This window comes from Calliphora vicina, chromosome 2 (genome assembly GCF_958450345.1).
Source record: "Calliphora vicina chromosome 2, idCalVici1.1, whole genome shotgun sequence".
NCBI classification, from domain to species: domain Eukaryota; kingdom Metazoa; phylum Arthropoda; class Insecta; order Diptera; family Calliphoridae; genus Calliphora; species Calliphora vicina.
Genome location: NC_088781.1, coordinates 105,915,909 through 105,942,804, shown reverse-complemented (window position 1 = coordinate 105,942,804; position 26,896 = coordinate 105,915,909). Strand labels below are relative to the sequence as shown.

Here is a 26,896-nt window from a genome sequence, read left to right as displayed (position 1 = left end):
TCCCATTTAATTACATCATCAGAGAAGTTTTTTGTTTGTATTAGTAGATTATGGTCCATGAACATCAACTTCTAGCTTATCTGCTGAAACAGCCAAAATCTTTGGTGGGAATCGAACTCGCAACTTCCAGACTAATAGTCTAACATACTATCATCTAGTCTATCGAGGCTAGTCAAATGTGAACGTATACGGTGTAATTATGGTTTTAGACTACACCAATTTCAAGAGCAGATCATAGCTTTGAAAAGGTCAATTTGATTTTGAATCAAAGCAACGAAGTCTAACGGCATACTCAAATGCATTCTATCGGTGATCAGTCTCTTCAACGATTATAATTTACGAAGCGATATGTACCTCTGTTGAATTCGTGATCAAATAGGAGGCACTCAATAAGTTAAAACAAATTTGGTGTTTATTTGTGGTTGTCAGAACTCTTAAAGTAATTGATTTAGAGATGTCAGACGTTGATATTTAAGTGGACAGTCTCACGGCAATATTCGACATGTTTAAGTTAAAAATCAGATGTAGATCCGTCTGACTGAATTCGCGTAGCAGTTGAAGCTCACAGTAAAAAGTCTTGAAAGTCTTGCAAGTTTCAATCAAGCATTAAGGAGCTCACCTGAATTTTTTTATAATTTCCGAGTCCAGTATAAAAGGACGATCATTAGAACACGATTCGTCTGATTGAATTCGGGTGGTCTAACAGAAAACGTTCATAGAGTTTAAAATCTTGTCGTTTATGATTACGACTTTTAATCTCAAGAATTGCTCAACTATCAAGGCCCTCACATTTCTTTTACTTTCCTGGTAAAGTATAATATAAAACTGCGATCATTAGGACATAATAATCAGAAAATTCATCAACTATTAACTGTCTTTGAACCTTTGGAAATCACGAGCGGTTTTCTTGATTTAATAGAAATAAATTTGATTTGATAGAACTTTAAACATGCAAATTTGAATATACAGAGAGCTGGAGAGTCTCAAAGTTGACCATCTCGTGCTGGAAAAAGTATTTGAAATTTGTAGCTTTTGAAGAAAATGTAATCTTTAACCTGCATATTAAAAGACAGTTGACCACTTCGTGGGAGAAGTTGACCACCTCGTGTGAGAAAAAGTTTCTAGAATTTGGTTCGATTGAAAAAAAAAAAAGTTCATGGTATATTTATGAAGAAGGACACAGGCTTTCAGAAAGTTAAACATTTAAACCTAAAGTTCAAATCTTATGACAGTTGACCAATTCGATTAAGAAAAAGTATTTAGAATTTGTAATTTTGGGTTGTCTGAATTGAAATTAATTGGTTCGATCGAAAAAATGTCCACAGATAATTTTAAAGGACATACGATCAATTGAAATATATGTAGAGGGGGATAAATTTAGATGTTTTTTTTATTATTTTTGTTGAGTATTGTTTGACAATTCATTGAACATCTCCAAATTATTCAACTGTATTCCGACAATCAGCATTCTGTGAGGATCTCAACGATCAACATATGGTTTGTATCGATGATTTAGCTTAGCGACTAAATTCGCATTCTGGAAATGTCAAGTGGCCGCCTAGATCGTGAGAAATCACACATCTGGATTCTTTGCTTGGGGCTTGTATGAAGTCAAAGGTGTTCGACGATAAGCCAGCTACGATTCAAGATAACATTACTTGCATTATTCGCGAGATATCGGTAGCGATGCCGGAAAGAGTGATCGAAAATAGACGTGAAATTATCGTAAACAAGTAAGAAAGTATGATCGGTCAAGCCCGACCATATAATACCACTATCCCAAGTAAATGAGCAAAAACATTTTTCTTTTAAAATTTCAATAATTTATAATCGTGAGAGATTTTCGGAAGTGGGCCTTATATGGGAGCTATAACGAATTATGGACCGATCACCATGAAATAAGGTCATGTGATTTATGTCTATATGAAAGTTATTTATGTTGAATTTTGTATATATACCAACATTTTTAAGTGATTTAAACACGTTAAAGTGATTTTCGGAAGCGGGTCTATGACTAATCATGGACCGATCGTAACAAAATTTGGTGACACGAATTTCGAATATATAAAACTTATTTGCAGCGAAATTTGTGGAGACACGTATATACATTAAACATTTATGACAGATAAAGTCCAATTTCGGAAGGACATTTGTATGGGGGCTATGTGAAATAATTGACCGATTTTAACCAGTTTCAATAGACTTGGTCCTTGGGCCGAAAAACTTATATGTACCAAATTTGATCGAAATATCTTCAAAATTGCGACCTGTACTTTACGCACAATGTTTACATGGACAGACGGACGGACGGACATCGTTTAATCGACTCAGAAAGTGATTCTAAGTGGATCGGTATACTTTAAGGTGGGTGTTAGACCAATATTTGTGGGCATTACAAACATCTACACAAACGCATTATACCCTCCTCACAATGGTGGTGTAGGGTATAAAAAGTATATGACTAAGATTATTTTTTCAGGCCATAATATCGAATTATATTTTAAGCGTTTTAATTTTAATAAAAAAAGTCTAAATTAATCACCCTTTGAATGATAATTATAGGTGAGAATTCCGGCTTTCTGAGAATGTAACACTTAACCAACCAACCATCTTGAATATACAGCAAACTGCAAGGTATCAATGTTGACTTCCTCGAGTGTATTAAAGACTCTTTCCTTACAGTAATCGATGATCGTAAATTTTGTAAAGGAGTTTTCGGGGGTTTTAAAGCCAGTTCGAGTGTAACATAAACCACAGCCTAATTACTAAACGTAAGTCAAGTCCAATAAGCAACAAAGACCCAAAAATTCAAGCACTTGAACATTTTGTTGGAACTTGACTTGAATTCAAATGTAATTACATTTTAAACTTGAAAAATATTAGGAAATTAAATATTTTTCAAACAAAAAACATATGGCTTGAATTTATGTTTATGTTTCCTTTTTACTGGAGAATGCTATTGAAAAAAAGTGTAATACTTGAATATAATTCAAAGCTTGAATTACGCTTGCTTTCAACTTGAATTCCAGTAAAAATGCTTATTGGGAAGGTGTTTATTAAGGCATGGCTACTTTATTGTACCTCGGTAGTGCAGAGAGTGGTAAATAGACATATTTTTTACCTATTTCTTGCCGTAACCAAAGTTATTTATAGAACTAATTGGTTCCTTCCTAACCGCAACGTCTTATCCTCAAATACATTGACTGAAAACTCAGCCATTTATCGACTTTTGATACTGATTAGTGGATACTCTACTGTACCTCAGTGGTGCAGAGAGTGTTCTATTAAAGAAGTTGTTGCATTTTAAAACGGATTTTGGACCAAAAATTTATGATTCTGAACTATAGGATTTATTTATAACCACAATTGAAAATTTCTACAACATTAAACTTTTACAAGTAAAAACTTTGCAAAATTTTACAAAATATTCTTCTCACGATTTGCATAAAACTACTTAAAACGCATTTAATTACACATAAATAAAAATTAAAAAAAAAAATTGTAATGCGTTTTGCATTCAACCGCACTAAATAGTATTAAAACCAAAATTAATACAAAAAAAAGCAGCAACCAGAACAAAAATCAACAAAAATCCGCCATAATATTATTAAAAAAAAAGCAAGAAAATGAAAAAAGTATAATAAAACTGGTTTAAGCTCGTTTATAAAATAATGTTGGCGCTGATGAGTATGAAGATGACGATGACGACGACTCCGACAATGATGGCCCTGGCGTTGTGTGTTGTTATGTATGATGGCAAAACTAAAGGAAGTAAAACGTTTATATAATGGCAGGGTTTAAAATCGGATGATTGTTTTTCAGCATTGCATGCATGCTTGTTTGTTTGCTAGTTGCTGGTTAGTTTGTTTGGTTGGTTGGGGTCTGGTTGTTGGTTTAAATCATCACCAGCCAACTCAGTTTTATGTTTCCTTCCCAAAAATAAAAAATAAAAACAACATCAACGATTTTTATTAGTGGCAACAACATTTTAAATGCTAACAAGTCACAGCAACTTAATACCATAAAGCTGCTATAATTTTTCATATACTTTTGCTTAACTTTACAAGAGTCACAGGACGACAGAACAGCAGTAAGTAAGCATGTGAGTATGAGGAAAAAATATTTTTTATTTTTCTTGAAGTCTTGTTTTTAAGCAGAAATGTTTAAGTAAACAAAATAAAAGAATGCTAGAGAGTTATCGTAATACCAGGGTCTGATAGTCACAAGTTATGATATAAATTCGAGAGGATTAAGGCTGTTCCGGAAAAGTAAGCTTGAAATTAAAGATAGGAAATCGTAAGGATATTTTTGTTAAGAATCAATCCATTAGTGTAAAATGGTTTGAAAGTAAAATTTTGGTTTTTATCAAATATTTTATTTATTAGTTTTATTATGAATACCCTAAATCTACATTCAATATTGTTGGCTTAATTTTTTTGACGTTTATTGTTGGTTGACTGTTGTGTGGGGGTGGTGGGGGGAGGAAGTAGGTGTGGGCCAAATTGAGAGTTTAACAAAAGGGTTGTTAAAAGAAAATAACTTATGCAAATCAATTTACATATGCAATTAAATGGCGCGCCAATGTATGCATAAATACAATACACACAAACAAACACACCGACATAAGCTCCTACATACGCACACATTTAAAAAGTCCCCATACACACACACACACTCGCATACCACATTCATATTTGCATACTCAGAGTAAAGTATTTAATGAAATCAGCTAGAGTTGCCATTTGTTATATTCATAAAGGACTAAACAGTGGGCCTAAATGCATGAAAATTATAAAAATTAAAAATAAATGTGAAGGTATATTTTTAAAGTAACGACCGAGCTCGTAAACTGTTGCGTACCCCTTGCTGTCTTGTCAAAATGTCAAAGGCAATCCCGCAATTCCTTAAAATTGGAGCGAAAATCTTAAAAATGGTATTTTCAACAATTTTGCCCATAAATAGGGAACACATAAAATTGAGATAAATAGGGAACACATAAAGATTTCAAAAGTTATTTTCCGTTTTCTAATGCCAGCTTTGGTATTTAAAAACATGTGGCCCAAAGTTGAAAATTTGATAAAAAAAAAATAGGCCAAATTTCAAAGGGCGTAGGGGCGACTTGTTCAAATAATAGGTCATAGTTTTTATACCAAAATGTTTTTCGTAAAGATACTTTACAGAAAAACATAAAATTTTTATATGTTCGTGAAAAAAGATTTTTTTTATAAAAGAAAGAGTTGAGTCACCTTTTCGCCCAAAAAACAGTTGTCTAACTAACAAAAAAAAACCAAGTTCATTCGGTCCAAAAATACGCCCTACATTTTTAAAAAAAGCGGACCAAGGTATGGCAAAATTTTAAAATTTCCATTTTAAAATGCTTATAACTCGGAAAGAGATAAATAGCACATGCAAGCATGATTTTCAGGACCTAGCCGAAAGCTTTCCAATAGAAAACCCTTTGAAATCGGATGGGAAACAAAATGAGAGCCATGGAGCATTTGTAAGGCCCATTTTAATAAATTAAACTCAAATACTCCTTGCCTACACGTCGAATTTTATCCAGATCGGACCAGCCGTTTAGAAATGCACGATTTATTTCCATAAAATTTTGATTTAGCCCCACGTTGAAATGGAAGACAAAGAACGCCCAGGCCAGTCAAAAAGGTTTAGAGACCAAGGCTTGGTGGCATTATTCCTTGAATATTGTTGTAAAACTCAACAAGAGCTTGCTAAATCATTTGGAGCTACACAGTCAGCAATTTCAAAATATTTAAGAGCATCAGGATTCATCAGAAAACAGGGATATTGGGTACCATACGAAGTGGGCGATTTTGCATATCCAACATGATGCTTGAACGCTATAAAAGAAAATCATTTTTACAGCGAATCATTACATGCGATGGAGAATGAAATCATTGCGATAACCAGAAGCATTAGAGATCGTATGTGTAGCCCGGCCAACCAGCCGAATCAAGACCAAAGCCAAATATCCGTCGCGCTATTTGGTGGGACGTAAAGTGCCGAATGCAAGTGATTCATTTGAAGCGGTCATTAGACGAAAAACGCAAAGAAATGAAACCTTAATTTTCCATCATGACAACGCACGGTCATATGTTGCAATACATGTTAAAAAGTATTTAAAGTAAAGGGGTTGGGAAGTTTTGCCTCATCCGCTTTATAGTCAAGACCGTGCTCCGTCCAACTACTATTTGTTTCGATCGATACAGGACGATCACTCTGGGATACGCTTCACTCTGGAACAGAGTATCCGAAATTTGCATGATTAGTTCTTGGCCTCAAAAGATAAGCAGTTCTTTAAGCTCGGAATCCATATGATTCCAAAAAGATATGAAAACGTCATAGCCAACAATAGCCAACACTTTGAATAAATCAATGTTGTACAAATATTTCAAAACAAAAACTACAAATTTTAAAAATCTTATATATAAATAGGCCACACGTTTTTTGTGGTACACTTTTAGGTATGTTATTGTCCATCAATATTGATGAAACATATATGGTTTAAAGGTTTTTTTCTCTAGATATGCACAATATAAAATTTGTTTTTAAAATTCTTTCAAATAAATGTGGTAAAAAGCATTTTAAAAGTGGTCGAATTTCCTAGCAAATAATAATCAAGTTAACAAATTTGTTTTAAATTCGTTCGAATAGAGTCAGTTTAACAGTTTAAAGCAGTGGTCAGCACTAATAGGGAACAGTAAACCACCTGAATGTAATTGTTCACATAAATTATCAAAACTAAGAAACTACAATCACAATCAATAGCATATCATATTATTATAGTCTAATTTCTAAGTTATCTTCATGATGACCACTGGTTTAAAGCTTTATAAATAATTAACTAAGAAACAGAAGGCTGAGTCAGTCTCTCTATATTTTTTAAAAGATCTTTTTATTAGATCTTTTTCAGATCTTTTTATTACCAATGGCAACTCTTGTTTTATTTTGTTTTAAATATCCTTAAAATACAATATGTATATACATATGTGCATATCTGTATATGTATGTATTTTATTTTTTCGTTCACAATATGTTGAAAATGTTTTAATATATTTTATATGTGTATTGTGTGTAGTATGTAGATATGCATATTTGATATTGTTAAAATAATGTTCCTACAATTTTTAATTAAAATATTTAAAATACAAAGTTATTTTATTTATTAAATAATAATAATAATAGTTTGTTGCTGTTTTTAGTGGTAGCCTATAAATTTAACAAAAATTATATATAAATTAATTTAATATACAAATAATGTATGTATTATGTGTTAAATTTATATTTAGTTTGAACGAAATATTGCATTAATTTGGGGGTAAATTGTGTTATAAGATTTTTAGAGAAATTTATTTATTATAAACTCCAAAGGTATTGGATTTCTTTAAAAGTTAGAAGAAACTTTGGGAAATGTTTTCAAGGGATTTAAATATAATTAAGCACTGTAGTATTAATAAATTCTAGCTAGCAACATGTTGGAATATTAAATTTTGTTTTTTTGATTATTTAAGCTTGTTTCCTAAGATACCTATAGTTAGTGTAATAAAGCATGGCCGATTTTTAGGCTGTTTGTTGTGCAACCCTGTTTCTTAAGAGAATAATAGCTCATACAATAAAGCATTGCATAGTTTTAGGCTGTTTATTTTTGCTTAAAGAATTTTAACAAAAATTAGCGATCTTTCTCATGGATAACGTTTAAAAACATAGATGTAGGGTATTTAACAGTCGTCATAACCTTATAAACTACTTTTACTTGTTTATTTTAAATCATATCCATAGCTTGACATTGTTTTCCTCTGTGTAATAACCTTGTAATTAAAAATGTTTATATAATAATTATATAAAAAATATGTCATTCCAACTTTCAATTATCCCCCATAGTATTAGTGTTTTTTCACATAGAATTATCTCAATTTCATATTAAAACCATATGATTTAATTTAATTTTATTACACAAATAAATGTATTATACGCCATAAAATTAACAACAAAAAAAAATTATGTTTTTTTTACATGTAATTTCATGAATTTATTCCATTAAATAAATACAAGAAAGTTAAGCAAAAAAAGAACAAACAAATACTTCACTACTGGCCCATATAAATAAATATTTTTACAAGGAAACTCCAACAGCCTTTTACATACTTAAGGTATTTGTGGAATGATATGAGTAATATCATTATATTGAAATATTGATTAATAATATCGTTCATAATTTTTTTCACATTTATTCTTAATGGGGAGGAGGGCAGAATTTTACATAAAGTGATGTATATTTAGCTGTTTAAACAGCTAAAGCTTTGGCCAAATATTCTGCTAGAACAGAAAATACACAAATAATCGCTTTTAAGACTTTCTAGGTCAATTCATATTCATGTGAAGAACTCAAATTAATATTTGAAAAATATTCCTCGTATCAACAGTAAGCGCCTAAAAGTATGCAATACTTTTTATGTAACAACTCGAAAACAAGTTGTATGACAAATAAATACATTTTTACAGCATTTTTTAAGCATTATTAAAAAAGGATATATGAGCAACATTCTAATTTTACGACTTCTATGGGAAATTTGTGTTTATAAAGAAACTATATTGATAATTACAACATCTATTGCTAATTTTGACGTTAAAGAAAATATATTTTTCAAAATTTTGTATGACTAATTAAAAATCACAACTTTAAAGATAAATAAAATGTTTTTAATAGCAATTTATAAACATAATTGAAAAAGGATATATGATGAACTTAATTATTTATGACTTCTATTAGAAATTTTTGCTTATAAAGCAACTATATTAAAAACTACAACATGTAATGAAGATTTAAACTTTATATCGAACAACGATATATGGGAATCTTTATTTTTGTAACAGCTATGTATATTTAAACATGAAACATTTACATCGGAAATTCTTGAATGTACGAAAACTATAGTAAAAATTACATAATTTAATAATGATTTTAACTTTTTTTCAAAAAAGGATATATGGTAAACTTTTTAAATATGACATATTTTTAAAACCTTCGAATTAGAAATAATATTAGACAACCAAACACAAGTTTTAAGAAAATTAAACCTTTTGTAAGAGCTATATTTGAACATTATATAAAAAGGATATATGGTTAATATACTTATTTTAACATTTACATCGGAAATTCAGGAGTGTAAGAAAATTATATTAAAAATTACATAATTTAATAATGATTTTAACGGATTTTCAAAAAAGGATATATGGTTAACTTTTTAAATATAACATATTTTTAAAACTTTTGTACGAAAAATTATAATAGGCAAGCAAACACAAGTTTTAAGATAAATAAACATTTTGTAACAGCTTTATTTAAAACTTATAGAAAAAGGATATATGGTTAATATACATATTTCAACATTTACATCGGAAATTCATGAGTGTAAGAAAACTATTTTAAACATTACACAATTTAATAATGATTTTAACTGTTTTTCAAAAAAGGATATATGGCAAACTTTTTAAATATAATATATTTTTAAAACCTTCGGATGAGAAAATATAGTAGATAACCAAACACAAGTTTTAAGTTAAATGAACCTTTTATAACAGCTATATTTAAATATGATAGGAAAAGGATATATGTATTTTTAACTTCCTTATTTGAAAATTTCTATTGGAAATTCTTGTTTATAAACAAATTATTATAATAATTATAACATTTAAAGAAGATTTATAATTTTACCCAAAAAGGATATATGAGAAACGTTTTAAAGAACGCATATTTTTTAAACTTTTATGACAAATTAAAATTTCGTTTCAAGATTTCTATTGAAATTTCTCGTTTATAAGAAACTATATTAAAAATCGCAATATGTGTTGAAGATTTTAGGTTTCTATCGAAAAAGGATATATGAGAAACTCTTTTCAGAAAACACATTTTTCTTAAATTTAAATTATAAATAAAATAAGGCAATAAAATACAAGTTGTAAGATAAATTTTAAGTTAAAATTTTAAAATTTAAACAAAAATTCACAAAAGAGAATAAAAAATTGCGCATGTTTTCATATATTGAAAAAGCATTGCCTACTTTCAGGCATTCTCAATTAATTACTTCACCCAGCATAATTTTATTATCATACGAAAATATAACTCCTTTCTTACATTTTTAATCCTATTCATCAATTTGTTTTACTAATAAACTTTTAAGCGTTTACTGTTACTCCAGCAAGCGTTTTTTTAATTTTTCTCTTAAGTAGTCAATATTGTTATTTTTTTATTGTTTTATTATCGCTTTTTTGTGTAAATTATACTATAATTTTCTTTTACTGCTTTTCAATTTACTGTTGATACTTTTTGTAACGAAATGTGTTCATGTGTGTGAGAATGCTTGTAAGTGTTTTGTAGTTTTCTTTTTAAAAAAGCTTTATTTTTTTTTGCTTTCTTCTTGACTGCTTTGTTATATTAACCGTTTTTTTGTTGTCATTTCTTTGCTGCAGTACAATTTCTTTTTGCGTTTATATCTTTTTTACGTATTCTTCAGCAACTTCCAGTTCATTGAAGCCAACAATACTTACACACAGAGAGAGAGTGTAAGTATGTGTTGCATTTAACAGTAGTTGTATTGCGATTGCAATTGATGTTGATGTTATTGTCATTGTAAAGTATTTATATCTTTTTGACGGCAGTAGGAGGAGCAATACTGCCCTGATTTTGGAGTCAATACCTTAAAAAAATGCCTTTACATGGAAAGAAGAAAACAAATAAACAAAAAAAAAAAAAACAGTAAAATACAAGGAAAAGGTATGATGGTTTTGCTCTGAGAATTGTGTACCCCAATAGTAGTAAATCACAATTGTTAGAGTCCACAAATACAGGTTACAACTTTGTGTATAGTACATACAGTTTCCAATGACAAGGACAATGGAAAACAAGTTTACAGGAATTCATATCCTGCATTATACGCATCCGTTAACTTGTAGCGTATAAATTGTTATGAAGTATAAACTGGGCACATAAAGTAGAAAAAAAGAATTACAAATGAAAAAAAATGGAAAATGCTAAAGAAACTATATAAGCAGTAGCAAGAAAAAGGTGGTAGCTGTAGATTGATACCCTATAATAAGGCATTTGGCATTTAACACTGCAGACCTGAACATATCTGTACTAAACTTGAAGTATTAATTAAACCACGATAGAAAAGGATATGTGGCAAACTTTTAGATTTTGAGATTTCTATTGAAAATTCCTTATAATATAGAAACTATACTAAAAACTACAACTTGTAAAGAAAATTTAAGCTTTATAACTAAAAAGGATATATGGACAATTATTTAATGAAACTATATTTTAAAAAATTTCGTAGCATTTTTTTAAAATAGGCAACCAAACATAAGTTATAAGATGAAAAAACGTTTTGTAAGAGTAATTCAAGAACTTTGTAGAAAAAGGATATATTGAAAACTTCTTTATTTAAAGGTTTGTACTGAAAATTTTTGATTATAAGGAAACTATATTAAAAATCGCAACATGTAAAGAAAATGTCAGCTTCATAAATAAAAAGGATATATGGACAATTCATTAAAGAAACTATATTTTTAAAAATTTTTTATCATTATTGAAAATAGTCAATTAAACATAAGTTGTAAGATGAATAAATGTTTTGTAACTGTAATTCAAGAACTTGTTAGAAAAAGGATATATGGAAAACGTCTTTATTTGAAGGTTTCTATGGAAAATGTTTGATTATAAGGAAACTATATTAAAAATTACAACATGTAATGATAATTTCAACTTTCTAATAAAAAAGGATATATGGACAACTTTTTTAAGAAAACTTTTTTTTAAAAATTTTAAATTACAAATAAAATTAGGCAATAAAATGCAAGTTGTAAGCTACATCACAAAAAGTAATTAAGAAAACAGCGATTTGAATGTATTTTCATTCTCATAAGCTTTCAGAGTATTATAAACATTCAACAACTCTCAGGTTTTTCATATCAGCTTAACGATATGACAGTGGATCAATGTTGCTTGGAATATTAGAAGAATATGATTTAAGCTTTCAGATTATGTTGTCGGCAAATAAATAAATATTCAAAAATTCTAGCTTAATTTCTTAATACTCTATTTTCAGGTTTAGTTCTATCTAATCAAAGTAGCGTGCCATTTGTTTTTTTCTGGATCTGGCATAGTTTTTTTTGTTGCAATTGTTTTCAACTTTTTCTTTGTAAAAGTGCTACACACGCACACATTCTGATACATATAAATACCCTGCAAGTCTTGGCATTACTGCCAACACTAAAGCCATAACAACCAACAACCCACATTCCCACGATATTCTAATTATACCTCCCGAGCTACCCCAGTAACACTAGATCAAATATTGCCAGTGCAGCTATAGCTGAAAAAAAGTTCTTTCGCTACAGTGTAACTGTTACTACAAAAACCTACCAAATTGGAAGGAAGGATTTTTTAATAGTTAAATTACTAGCGGGTTGGTGGGTTTCTTAATAGTTAAATTACTAGCAGGTTGGTGGGTTGTATAGAGAAGAACAACAATATTTTGAACTGTTGCTTTTGAATTGCATGGGTCTATTCTGCACATTGTGTTTAGTTTTTCAACAAGAATTCATTGTCAAAGTTTAATACTTTGACTTTTTATTTTCCTATTTTTTCAAGATGGCGGGTCGGATCGAACCCATCATCTTGTTCATGTTTTACAGTGAAAACAGTCATTCATATACGGTTGACTATTTTGTACATTTCTTTATATAAAGTTTTGTTGGAGTTCATTGTAAAGTACATGATGTAGTTAGCGAACGAACTATCGATTTTATAGGCGAAAAGTAATGCAGATGGTAACCACTTTACAACATTATATTAAGGAAGTAATTTTTAATAATGATCATAGAAATTTCGATAAAAAACAATTCAAGACCTGCATAACTAGCCATAGTGCATGGATGACAATTGCTACCTTTAAAACTACAAGGTATTGCTATATATTTTCACATAAATCTGACTATATATTGTCATCCTTGCACAAATGTATGTTTTACAGCTTGTCAACAATTTTTCAATGCTGTTTGTTTTTAAATGTTGTTGCTGCCACTGCTAATATTGCTGTTGTTATTGCTACACTTGCTTTATTGTCTTTTAAAAGTTGCTGTCGTTGTAGTTGTTGGCGATATTGTTTTATTGCGTTTCTCTTTTTTGTCATCTTTTCTATTGTATTGCTATTATTATTGTCACTATTTGTACGCAGCAGCATTAGTATGTTATTCATTATTTTCTTATAAGCTTTTTTGTGTGCTTTCTCTTTAAAGCTGTTTATTGCTTTCAATTGCAATTTGCTACTTTAACTATTACAAGTTTTGCTGCTACAACATATACATACATCTAGTATTGCAATGGCAATTTTACTTTCGCCAACGATTTCAAGTGCTTGCGAATTGTTTCGTAATTTTTAAGGATTTTATTGCAATTAGTGGGTTTATATTCTTTACGTTTTCCTTTGTGATAGATCACTTTTGTGAGAATGAGAAATGAGAACAAAATAAATGACAAAGAATTTTAATTACTTTTTTTTCTGTGTTGTTTTGTTTGTAAAAGCTTTAAAAAGAAGCTTATCATGGAAAATGGTTAAAAATAATATTCTGAAATAAATGAAGTAAAAAATTTGCTTTTGGAACTTAGCTTGGGAATACTTGCACTAAAATAAAATTCAGCACTTTAAATATTTGAAATGTTATGACAAGAAATGTTTTCAAGTGGCTTAGCTTTATTGAAAGTCTGCTAGTTTCTGACATGCTGACAAAAAGAGAAAAAATCATATGTTGCCTAAGATCTGTGCATAACAAGTGAAGAAATGCATAACAAGTGAACTGAATTATATCTCAGGTTAAATTTGATACACTATTGACCTTTAGCTCTTTCATATACATATAATCTGTATGTAGAAAACATATTATAGTTTTACAAAAAGCAAAACATTTCCTTTATTTCCGTTTTTTTCGTAGAGATATTTTTTTATCTGTGCCACGACTACATGTTACTATTATATTTAATAACAGTTTGAAATAAATCACTCATATGGTTATAAACCAGAAATCAAACCCCAAAAAACTTCAACCAGCTATTCGCATGGCATTCCCTGGGAAAATGAAATATTTTACAGATTTTTTACAAACTAAAAAAAATAAAAAATACATACCAACCATGCAATACATCAGATAAACTATTTGAATCCTGCTGCTGCTGCCAGTCACGTCATGTTGTATGTTATTGTTAAACAAAATGTGCATGTGAGCATTTACTATTAAATACCATAAATGTATTGATATCAAATATTATTATTAATATTTTACTTTTATTTATTTACATACTCGTATTTATATATAAAAATGGTATGTTCAGTAAATATTATATGTAAAACTACATGAAATAGTTTATAATAGTGTAGAGTATGTACCCTACTGGTTATAGGATAACTGGGTCAAATCTGTATTCATATCAAATGAATGAAAAAGACAAATTATAATACTGGTTTGTTAAATTTTGCTACCAGTTTTTTTAGAAATTGAACCAGAAATTACTTGTATGAAACATTAGGGTATAGGCTTTAATGTTATGGAACCAAGCAATCTAAATGAAGGAGTAAAAGCCTCAAAATGAGTCCTTAATGATCGACTGGATGAATATTTATCAGTGAAGGAATGCGAGTATTGAATTCGTATCACAAATAGATGTAAATGGTCCTTCATTAGGAGGTATGCGAGATATCATCGTCATTTTTTATTTGTTTAAAAGGAAAATAACATCCACCGCTACTTCTCTGGGTGGCAAGCATCCAATTTTCCTTGACTCTTGCGCGCCTTAAGAAAACACCACAAGAAAACGTCTAACATGGTCAAATCGCACGATCTCGTGTTTCAAATCGCTCATGCAGAATATCCAATGTGACATGTGCTGCGTGTCATGTAGCGTCATCCTCTTGAAATCACATATCGTTGGTGTCCATATCATCCAATTCAGGTCAAAAGAAGTTGGTGATGATGATGACGCCGCCAGCCCAAAATCCACACCAAACAGTGATTTTTTCGGGATTTGTTGGACGCTCTTGGATCTGATGTGGAAATTAGGAATTTGATATCGTCCCAAATTCCTAAATTTAGATTGTTGAAGTATTCATTGATCCAAAAATAGCTGAGGTGATTTTGTAATGCAAACGTTGCCCGAAAAGAACACCCGTATTAATAAAACAATTTCATCATTTGCACTTGTGTTTGAACGTTATATCTGATTTGGCAAAACAAACAGAATAAATCACTGACAATTCGACAGCTGCAGCTTTAAAAATATGGGCACTAAGAACTGTCAAAGTTCGAAAGTTCCTAATGGAACACCCTTTATATTAATGTGATATAATACAGGAAAAAGAAACAAAATTAATATATTTCGATATTCGTCCATTTATACCCTGACGAATGTATTTACCCACCGAATTCCTGTGAAGAGCCAGGAATTCGGTGCCCGTTTTCCGAGCTAATGCGGGCCAGAAAAGTTCAGGTATCCTATAAAGCGTAATTTAAGACCACCTGAATATAAATTTATTGATTCTATTCGATTATCCTATCCTAACCAGATTTTAGAGACATCAACTGGTGCTAGGCCTTTAACCCCCCGTTAGTCGCAATCATTTTCAATCGAGACTAGTCGCAATGTATCAAATTGATATCAGTAAAAAAGGCGCGTTTGAAAATAATCTCTTCACTTTTCATTTCGAAAACATAAAAACAATATTAAATGCAATGTATTTAAAAGAATAATATAAAAAAAATTGCAGTAAAAATATTATTTTATCAAAAAATTGCTTAAAATTAAGGGTGATTAAAAATTTACAATAAAAAAATGTTTGCCTGTATCAACCAGATCAGTTGCGAGTAACGGAGGGTTAAACTAATGAGAATGTCAAAGTAGACATACCTAACCAAGTATAATTTTGAAGAGCTGAAATTGTGTGATCTGTAAAGTCTTGATTGCTGTAAGACTGTCCTCATCTCCAGATACAGTTTTCAGATTCGCTTCTCAGATGGTGTCATGATCAATACAGATGTGACGAGTTTTTTACTCTCCGCATCTTGTCTAAAATAGAGTGATTTGTTTTAGCGTTTATTATACTCTACCATATTAGAGAAGTATTTTAAATAGTTCTCGAATTCTATCGAATAATTCGCGAATGTTTCACGACAAAACATTCAATAACAACTTTGGAGAAATTATCACGAAAGAGATTGTAAAGCTCACTAATCACTCAATTTCTGACAGCAAAACTAATTCATTGATTCATTACAAATATCAATAGCGAACCATTCCTTATGATACTAAATAGAAAAATAGTTTTTGTCACGGATCCGAATTAATAACACTGTGCACGAAATTTACACTTTTTCTTCTGTTAAGAAGGGCACCCAGTGGCTTAAACTAATTCGGGTACGCTGAATTCAGAGGTGCTAAACGTTTTTCAAACAATTGTCCGTAACCCATACAGCTGAAAATATATTTGATTATAATTCGAAAAATACTTATTCGATTGGAATAAAGTAAACGTCTTTTAAAAGGCCAACAAGTGATTATATAAAATAAAAAAGGTTTCGGCAACGTTCCTATGATTTATTCTATCAGAAAAGGTGAAGTAATGTTTACTATTTTAAGAAAATTCCATAAATTTTGTAGCTTTTACACTGCAATTTAATCGTTCATACTAAACAGTTTACGTATACGTAATTTTTAATTCATACGAATATTTATTATCACTCATACGTATTGCTGTTCTATAATTGTTGTGATATCGAAAATCTAGCAGTATTTAAGCATGTTTAAATTCGAAACTAGTTGTCTCAATAAAATAAAATAATTTGAAATAAACATAAATTCACTTAAATTCTACAATCTGACTATAAAACAAGTCTAAAAATATAAATTACACTGACTAACGTTCTACAAATATCAAATATGACAAAAAGAACACATGTTTGACAATTCATATTCTTGCCAAAAATGACAAGGGTTTTGTTCAAGATTTCAAGCTATTTAGGCCGTCTCACAGTGATTTTTTTCATAGATGAAAACATGAAGGAGATTAAATTAAACATTTTTATATTTTTTTGAAAGCTTACAACATTTTTGAAACACATTTTCAGTCACTACTGGTATCAAAGACGAGCATTTTTTTTAATAATACTATTGCAAATATAATTCTCAAAATTTAACTTTAGCTGATTTTTTAATTTCTTCTTTTGAAAGATATAATTTAAATGAACAACAGACATTGCTTTATTGTTTATTAACATTTATTTCTTTCATTAAATATGAAATTTTATTTTAGCTTTATTTTCATTTATTTATCAAATTGTGTAGATTTCAATTAATTTTGTTGTAAATTTTATAGTTTAATGCTTAATTATTTTATTTTTTTTCTATTTCTATTTTATAGTTTGTTTACTATAAAATATTTTTGTAATTTGAATAAATTGGTTTTTAAAATATCGTAAACATTGTAACAAACAGTTAAAAAAAATTAGACAGACACATATATGTGTAAATTGTAAAGAAAGGTAAAAAGTTAATTCGAGTTTGGAAATAATAGTTATAAAAACCTATTTTTGGAAATTCTGAATCATGATAATGAATTTTTATTTATATATTAAATTTCGTAAAACCAATTTGTTCGAATAATATTTTTCAAACAAAATGTTGCCAATAAAACTTAAAATTAAATAAAATGTCTATTGTATAAAAATATTTATTCGAATAAAATTTTCTATAAATTGAAAACAAATTTCTATAAAAATATGCATTAGAATAAAATTGCTTGTTAACAAATTAATAAGAATACAATTGTCTAACCACTATTAATTCGAATAAAGTTTTCTTTTTCAGAAATGTATGTATTCGAATAATAAAAATATTTAATCGTTTAAAATGTTCTATAAACAATATTAATTCGAATAAAAATTTAAACAAAAATTATTTAATCAAATTAAATTTTCTATAAGAGGATTTATTCGAATAAGATTTTTTGTTAGTTGGTACAAAATACGGAAATAAAATTGTTTCCCATAACATTTAAAAAAAATTATTCGAATAAAATTTTCTATTCAACAAATTATTCATATAAAAGTTTTCTGTAAGAATATCTTATTCGCATATTATTTGTATCAAAAATAATAATATAAAATTGTTTCCAAAAATTGTTTGAATAAAATTTTCTATACAAAAATAATTGTATAAAATAAACTATTTCAAATGTATAAGAAAACTTTATTCGAATGCAATTTTCTATAAGAGAACTTTATTCGAATAAAACTTTTTCGAATATAATTTTTTACCAAAAATAATAATATAAAATACTTCAAATAAATTTGTTTTCAATAAATAATCTGTAATTTGTATACCCTTCACCTTCGTGAGAAGGGTATATATAAGTTTATCGTTCCGTTTGTAATTTCCACAATATAATTTTCCGACCCTATAAAGTATATATATTCTGGATCCTTATAGATAGACGAGTTGATTAAGCCATATCTGTCAGTCCGTCTGTCTGTCTGTTGAAATCAATGTTCTGAAGACCCCAGATATCTTCGGGATCCAAATCTTCAATAATTCTGTCATACATGCTTTCGAGAAGTTTCCTATTTAAAATCAGCAAAATCGGTAAACAAATGTCTGAGATATGAGGAAAATACCAGGACAACATCTATTGTTGAACTATTTTTGACCATTATCTGGATTACTAAGCCATTAATATAGACAATATGGATATCTAATGATAGACATTTCAAAGACCTTTGCAAGGACGTATGTATATAAGACCATAGTTAGTTGGACCTACAATGGGTCAAAATCGGAAAAGTAATTTTTAATCCGATTTTTTTTTCACACAAAAAAATTTAAAAAACAAATTTTTTTTTAAATTTAAAAAAAAAAATTAATTTAAAAAAAAAATTTTAAAATACCAATTCGAAAAAAAAAATTTCCAAAAAATTAAAAAAAATAATTTTGTTTACCTAAAAATATTTAAAAATTGTATTTTGAAGTATAATTTGGTGAAGGGTATATAAGATAGCTCTCTTACTTGTTTTTTTTCGATTACAAATATTTGAATAAAATTTTTTATAAGAAACCCTTATTCGAATACAATTTTTTATAAGAAAACCTTTTACGAATAAAATTTTTTATAAGAAAAATTGAATTTAAAAATGTGAAATTTAATATATTCCAATTTGTAATTTCATTTAATTTAGCCAAGTTCTAAACCTTAGTTTTATATCTACTGTAATTTATAGCTAAAAGTCTGATAAAACTATAGTCATCTTCAAAAGTTTTTTACATTTATATAACATTTTATTCCTGCATAAATTTTCATTTATAAACAAATTTTTTATTTAGCCATTTTCTATATTATAAATATAAATATTTATTTGCTCTCTCTATAGCTTTGGTTATCTCTATGTGTTTCTCTTTCTCTATTTTGTTAGTTTCCTTCCGTTCTATAAATATTTTTATCACATTTAAATGAGGCGCAAATAAAGGAAAGGAAAAGGAAAAAAAAACTGAAAGCATAAAGCGATTTGTTTCCATCAAGTTTATCCCCTGTATATCACTTCATTTGTTTTACATTTTTTTTTATGGCAAAAATAATTTTGTATATTTGTATTGTATGGCTGTTTTCTTTTATTGTTTATTCGTGATTGTAGACATTCATATTTATTGTCATTGTTCTTGTTTGGCTGGTGTGTTTATGGGATTTTTTTTGGTTTTTTGCAAATTTGCTTGTTTTTTTTTGTGTAGCTATTTTGGCCTTTGTATAATTTATGGCCAAAATAAATGTACAAAATATTGCCAATTTCAGTGTCACTGTTTAAAAACAAAAAAAAATGAAATGAAAATTGTAATTCACATAAATATTATATGGATTATGCTGTGTTTATTTGTACGTGTTTAATGTAAATCTTTAAATATTTTATATTTTTTCTAAAAAGCCATTTTTTTTATCTTAAGAAAAAATATAAATATTTTAGTAAGAGTAAATGCTTTGTGCATGATAAATTCAAATTCCTGATTATTCAGGTGGAAAATAATTTGCTAAGAATAAACACAATAAAATAAATAGAATTTCTGAGCAATTTTTATATTAACTTTAAGCTTATTTATCATTTGTTCAAAACTATGCTTTTCACATTTGTCCATTTGTTTTTTGATTCAAGTGCAATATTTTTATTTAAAACGAATATTAACAATAAAATTTACACAAAAATATTATAAATTGTTGTTGCTGATAATATTAATGTTTATTTTTATAATATTTTTCCTCATCAACACATCATAATAAAAAATAACCGACAACTCATGGTCATACACGCTTTCATATTGACATGCTTTCCAGTTTTACAAATCATCGTCATAAAAACTCAAACCGCCAACACAAAATCATCCAAAACAAGTAAGAAAGCTGTACTTGGTTATGCCGAATCCTATTTACCCTTCACCAAACAACAGTTTACCAGTATTTTCTGATGAAAAAACTGGTTGAGCAAAAAAAAAATTTTTTAATTTTTTTTAAATTTTTTTCTGAATCTAAATTTTATGGTAAAAAAAATGATTGTCTAAGAAAAAATTATTTTTTTAATTTTTTTAAAATTTTTTTTCTGAAAAATTTTTATGAAAAAAAAATTTTTTTTTGGTGAAAAAAAAACTTGGCTTAAAAAATATTTTTCCCGATTTTGACCCATTGTAGGTCCATATTACCTTGGGGTTATATACGTTGTCGGAAAGATCTCTGAAATGTCTATCATTTGATACTCATATTGTCTATATCCAGATAAAGGTAAAAAATCAAGGTAGTCGTATTTGTTTGCTTATATCTTAGCAATTAGTAAGCCGATTTACCTGAATTTAAATAGCAACCGAACCGGAACTATAGCGGAAAATTGATGTATTAATCATGTAGGTAAGTCATCATTAGATACTCATATTGTCTATATCCAGATAAATATAAAAAATGGGTAAAAAATCGAGGTAGTAGTGTTTGTTTAATTATATCTTAGTAATTTTTTGGGGTGATTTTCCTGAATTTAAATAGCAACCGAACCGGAAATATAGCGGACTAGCTGAACCCGGTCCGAGTTGCTGGCCCTTAGAAAACATCTGTTTTATATTGCATCTCGATTTTAATATACAGTTTCGGACAAAGTAGGATAATCAAAGGCTTGTTCTTCGTTTATTACTGTGTCAATCTATTTGTATTTTATTGTTTTGCCTGGCAGTTTCAATTGCATTTGCTTATTGATCTTGTTAATATCATAATTTGTTGGTGCCAAAATTGCATGTTCCCACAGACAATTCGAATTGTTGTAGTTCGTTGTAAGACTTGGGAATACTTTGTCGACAACGTCTTGAATATTCATTTGCATTTGGCAGAAGTCCGGAAATGAAATCTCATTTGTGGAGGGATCAATATGAATTTTTCGTATTGTCATTGGGAAGCGTTTGGCCTTGAACTTTAAAGATGAGCATGAAGCCGACGTCATTTGAAAGCATGTGTTGTACTTTTGGATATTTTGAAGGAAGTGTTTGGAAATAGGATTGGCGCCGGAAATGTAACTTAGTAGCAGCTCAGACGGCTCAATAACTGATGGCAGAATAGCTTTACCGAACAGCACATTCCCGGGGATTCCTTAGGGAACTTCAAAATGCTGCAATGTAGGTAATGTTTGTTCATTGCGCCAATTAGTACATCAACTTTAAATCGATTCTTTTTCTTGATCGAGCCATTCGGGAGCGAATAACTATATGCTGTTGAGGTGTTTCTGCCGTGATTCTCGTTCTCTTCCCGTTTCTGCGACTCTAGACGTAGATGCCCTTTCGAAAACAAATTTTATTTGAATAAAACCTTTATTTTTAATTAAAAGTGATATGCAGAAAGTTATTCAAAATATTATTTTTTTAATAGATTTCATATGGAAATTTTTTAATCATACACCTAATTTGCAAGAGTAAACAAAATTGTTTATCATCGATTGATAATATAAAGGAACTTCTATAGTACCGGACATGTGTTGGAATGTATTCCTTTTTTCGCTTACAACAAATTGTTAATTTATAGAATGATTTTAAGCAACAAAATGAAAATTGTCATTGTTTGAACGTTGGAAATAAAAAAAAAGTATTTATGTATATGACTTTACAGTGTTACCCGCTATGCTTTTCTGAAGATTCCGTGAAAATTTTATCAAAATCGGTCCAGCCGTTTTTGAGTCCATATGGAACATACATACACACATCTGTTTTTATATACAATGGCATTAACGGTATAATGTAAAAATTAGATTTTTACACACCTCTCCGCCCACAGACCGAATGTCAAAAATCTGACTTTACAGTGTTACCCGCCAGGCTATTCTGAAGATTCCCTGAAAATTTCATCAAAATCGGTGAAGCCGTTGATTTCAACATACAGACGAACATTGCTATATCGATTCTTCTATCTATAATGTTGCAGAATATATATACTTTAAGGTGGTCGTAAATGAAAAATGGAAATTTCAAATGGAATGACAAACTTAACACTCATGGTGAAGGGTATAAAAATACATAAAATGCCCACCAAATCCAAGGTGGCATTTGAAAGAGGGCGTATAAGGAATTCATGTATTTTATGTAAATAAAATATATTTTTTTTATTATTTTTGTAAAACCGCTAAAGGAAACAAAAAATGATGAAAAACGTATCCCCTTAATACAAGCTGTGAATTTATAACAAATTTATTTGTTGTTGTTTGTTTGTTTGTTTTTGTTTAAATTTTACACATTTTTATCACACAAAAAAATATACAATAAAATAAAGTGAGGAGAAAAGAAGAGAAGCGTAAACTTACCAGCAAATACTGATGTTGAATTATGTCGTGGATCGTATGGACAAACAGCTTGTCCATTTTTAGTTGCCTCCAGGGTATAATTGTTGTCGTTGATTATGTAAGTGTTACACATGGGACGAAATGAATTTGTACCGCATACAAATAAACGTCCGGGCGAGGTAACAACCATGATGCGTATATAATTTTGGCACGCCTCCTGCAAAAAAAATAAAATAAAATACAGAAAGGTGGAAAATGAGTGTAGGTAGAAATTATTTTTATTTATTTAGAGGTGTTTTTTTATTGTTTATTAAAATAATTTATAAAAAGGTATTAAATTGTAATTAATGTAATTAAATACTTTAGTTACTTGAGGTAACTTAATCAACTGAATAATAAGAAATTTGCAGCGTTAAAAGGAAGTCATTTTATTTGGGGTATTTTTAACTATAAACTAAATATGTATTTACAATGTTTATATTTTTACTTAACCCGCCAATGGTGACCTATATGTCTGTGAGACCGGATTGTTTTTAAAAAATTTTAGGAATTTTAAAATTTAAGGAAAATATCTTAAATTGATTAAATATCTTTGTTCTACACATAAATTTTCAAAAAAAATTAACTATTAGTGCTTTAGACTGGGGTCACCATTTATTAAAATAAAATTTGCATCACCACTGGTGGGTTAAAGTTAAAATACAATTGTCAATTACTCAAAATATTATTGTTTCTCAGTAGGAGTAAGGAGTGAGATAGAAAAAATCTTTACATACATAAATGTTAATAAAAAAGAAACCACTAAACCTACAGTTTTGACTTTTTTTTTTATTTGATTGAAATTATGATTACAACTTACAACAAATATTATTTTTAAAGTTCTAATCAGTAGTGATGAATTTATGAACCTTTTCCGGACATCCTTCCATTAATATTTTTATAGTTATTTCTGTCAACTTGTTCGAACAGGTAGTCCATATCCGTTTAAAATCTACCACACTTTTGGACACCTTTTTTGTGCTCTTCAATTTTCTTTTAACAAGATCACAATATCTTTCCAGTGGCCTTAGCTCCAGTCAGTTTGGAAGATTTGGCTCTCTTGTTCCCCTCAAGACCTTGCTTACCATAGTGACATGATGACAAAAATCATTCAAAAAATAAGTGAAACCATTCCTTTAAGGATTTTATTGAGCTTTCTGTGACTTTGTTGGAACAGCTAGTTCATCTCTGTTTAAAATCTACCACACTTTTGGACACCTTTTTTGTGCTCTTCAATTCTCTTTTTTTACAAGACCCCAATATCTCTCCACTGGACTTAGCTCCAGGCAGTTTGAAGGATTTACCTCTGTTGGTACAATTCATACATTATTGTTTTTGTTCCACTCAAGACCTTGCTTATCATAGTGACAGGATGCCAAACCAGGCCAAAAATAAGTGAACACATTAAGAAGTCTTATGAATGGAAGTATTCTCTTTTCTAAACATTTCTTGATGTAAATTTCGGTATTTATAGAGCCCTTTGTAACAAACGTTTGGCTTCATTTGGCGCAACTGCGTATTGCTTGCCATACCAAGAACATTTTGAGAAAATTTTCTGCTTTTGGGTCCTAAACTTTTCTACAACATACCCTTAAGCATCAGCAACATAAAAATATTGACCCGGAAGCTGCGAAAAATGTACAGAACATACGCTTCGTCCTCCATTATGCAGCAGTTATATTTTTTTTTATAAAATTTGACTTCAATTTCTGTGCTCTGTCTTTGGCCTCTAAATTTTTAGCAGAGTTCCTGTCAGGAACTTTTTGCCTCTTGTATGTTTTTAAACCTTCATTTTCGTACCAAATAGTCCGAGTACTGAGCTAACCGGACTGCTTTCCTACCTGAGGTTTTGGGAGCTCTTTTAAAAATGCTTTATATTTATTGGCTTTAGAATCATCACATGAACCAGATTTTCTACAACGTACAAGTTCTCCCGATACTGTTTAATAACATTGGAATCAGTTTGACGACAGACCTTTGATTGTTTGGCCAACTTTTTGTAGGATCAAGTTGGGTTTTGTTGAAAATATTTAATAATTTTAGAACGTACTTTATTCTCGTCACTCATTTTAATCAGATTAACAATAAATGATCACTATTGACATTAAACATAATAACTGACATACTTTTGAAAGGTAACTTGATCAAAAAAATAAAAAATCAAATAATACTTCGATTAAGGAAAAACGTGTGTTAAGGTTTATTAGATCTCACTCCTTATATTTACTTTTTTTGCAATACAGAATCTAGACTTCCATTAATACCTAGCTGCAATCTAGGTTAATTTTAAATTTAAAACCAGCAATCTTTCAGTATTTTAAATGTAAATGAATGTATGTATGTGTAAAGTCTCATTTGACTGATTACAAAAATGTCCTATAATTTTACTTCTACGCCAAACAAAAAAATAAAATTATAATATTTTACATTTTTTTTTTGTTTTTGTCATATTAATTTACATTTTCTGCCCAACTCATATGCAAGAAAAAGAAAACAATATTCTTTTTCATCTCATACAATTTTGGTACTATTCAAATTCACTCATTCATTAAGTTTAGTTTGTTAAAAAATACTAAAAAAAAAAGTTTTTTAAAAAAAACCTGCATAAATATTTTTTGTTTATGCATTTTTCACGTAATTCCTATACATGTAGAATATTTTTGTTAACTTTATTTTGTATAACTTTATTGCATTGTATTTTTTTTTTATTTTTAGTATCGTGTTAAACTCGGAAAATATTTTTTCCATAGAAAAAAAGGTCAAATAATGTCGGCCATATTGTATTTGAGACATTCTTTTTTTAGTTGTTTTCTTTGTTAAAGAGTGCCTGTATGTAAATATGCAATATGTTTGTATGAATGTCTGTAGGAGAGTTTGTTAATCAGTCGTTTGATACGAAGAGTATATATGAGTATTTGTTTGATACAATCAGTTCTTATACATGCATGAGTATTTTTTTTTTTTTTTTTTAATTTTATACCGAGAGCATGAGTATCAGCATGAGTTTACTCTCTGATGCTTTGCTCTGTATGTTTTGAATGTTGTTGTCATTGTTGTGTTCCTTGTTGTTGTTTTTTTTTTTTTTCTGTTTTTCGTTTGTTGATAAAAAAAAGGAATGTTATTGTGTCGTTGTTATTGTTATTGTTTTCTTGTTATTGTTTTTATTTTATTCCATGCCAGTTGCCTGATTATATTCGTAACAATGGCTGCGTATTGTTTTAGTTGGGCACTCACTGGGGAATGGTATACCATCCTCATTAATCCATTAATTAATCGGGCAATGCTCCAAAAAGTTAACGAACAATTTAAAGTTTGAACTTTAAATAATGTCAAAATTAAAACAAACTAAATATTCTCTACTCAGATATTAAATTAGCAGTTTAGCTACAAGTTATAAGTTAAAGTGATAACATAAATTAATTGCTTTCACAAATTTTGTACATTTGGAGAAATTTACATTTAAACTAATGTGTTATTACAATTATGTACAAAAAGTAGGGGAAAAAATAAAATTTCAGTTCATTTAAATCGTTTAGTCTTCTAACGATTGCAGGTAATGCAGAATAAATAAAAAATTAAAGCAAATATCTTAAAAATTAGTTTATTTTAGTAAAATGAGCTAGTTTTAAAACTGTTTACGATAAGAGGTGATCAAATTTGAGGTGATTTAGCGCTTCCTTTTTGAAAACAAAATATTTTGAACTCCTCCTCTACAGTTCTCCTAGATTGAATGTATCTACATATATAATTATAGATTATCCGTATTTATAATCATTTATGTTGCAATTGAATATTCTCTGATAATAAAAATTTTGAGAATTTTAAATTCACAAAAAAATCTATATGTATGATAATATTAAAATATCGAAAATCGTACCATATTTAATCTTAGTTGTCTTCAATTCTATTTGACAAATTAAAATAATTTAAAATTTAATCCTTATAATTT

General features: G+C 28.9%; 1 protein-coding gene across 1 annotated transcript in view; it reads right to left on the bottom strand.

The window, feature by feature from the left end:
- Positions 1 to 26,896, bottom strand: part of Sema1a (semaphorin 1a) — a 751,515-nt gene that overhangs the window by 148,865 nt on the left and 575,754 nt on the right. The window contains 1 exon segment of the mRNA XM_065501135.1: positions 22,930 to 23,125. Within this exon segment, the coding sequence (XP_065357207.1) occupies positions 22,930 to 23,125 (196 nt within the window).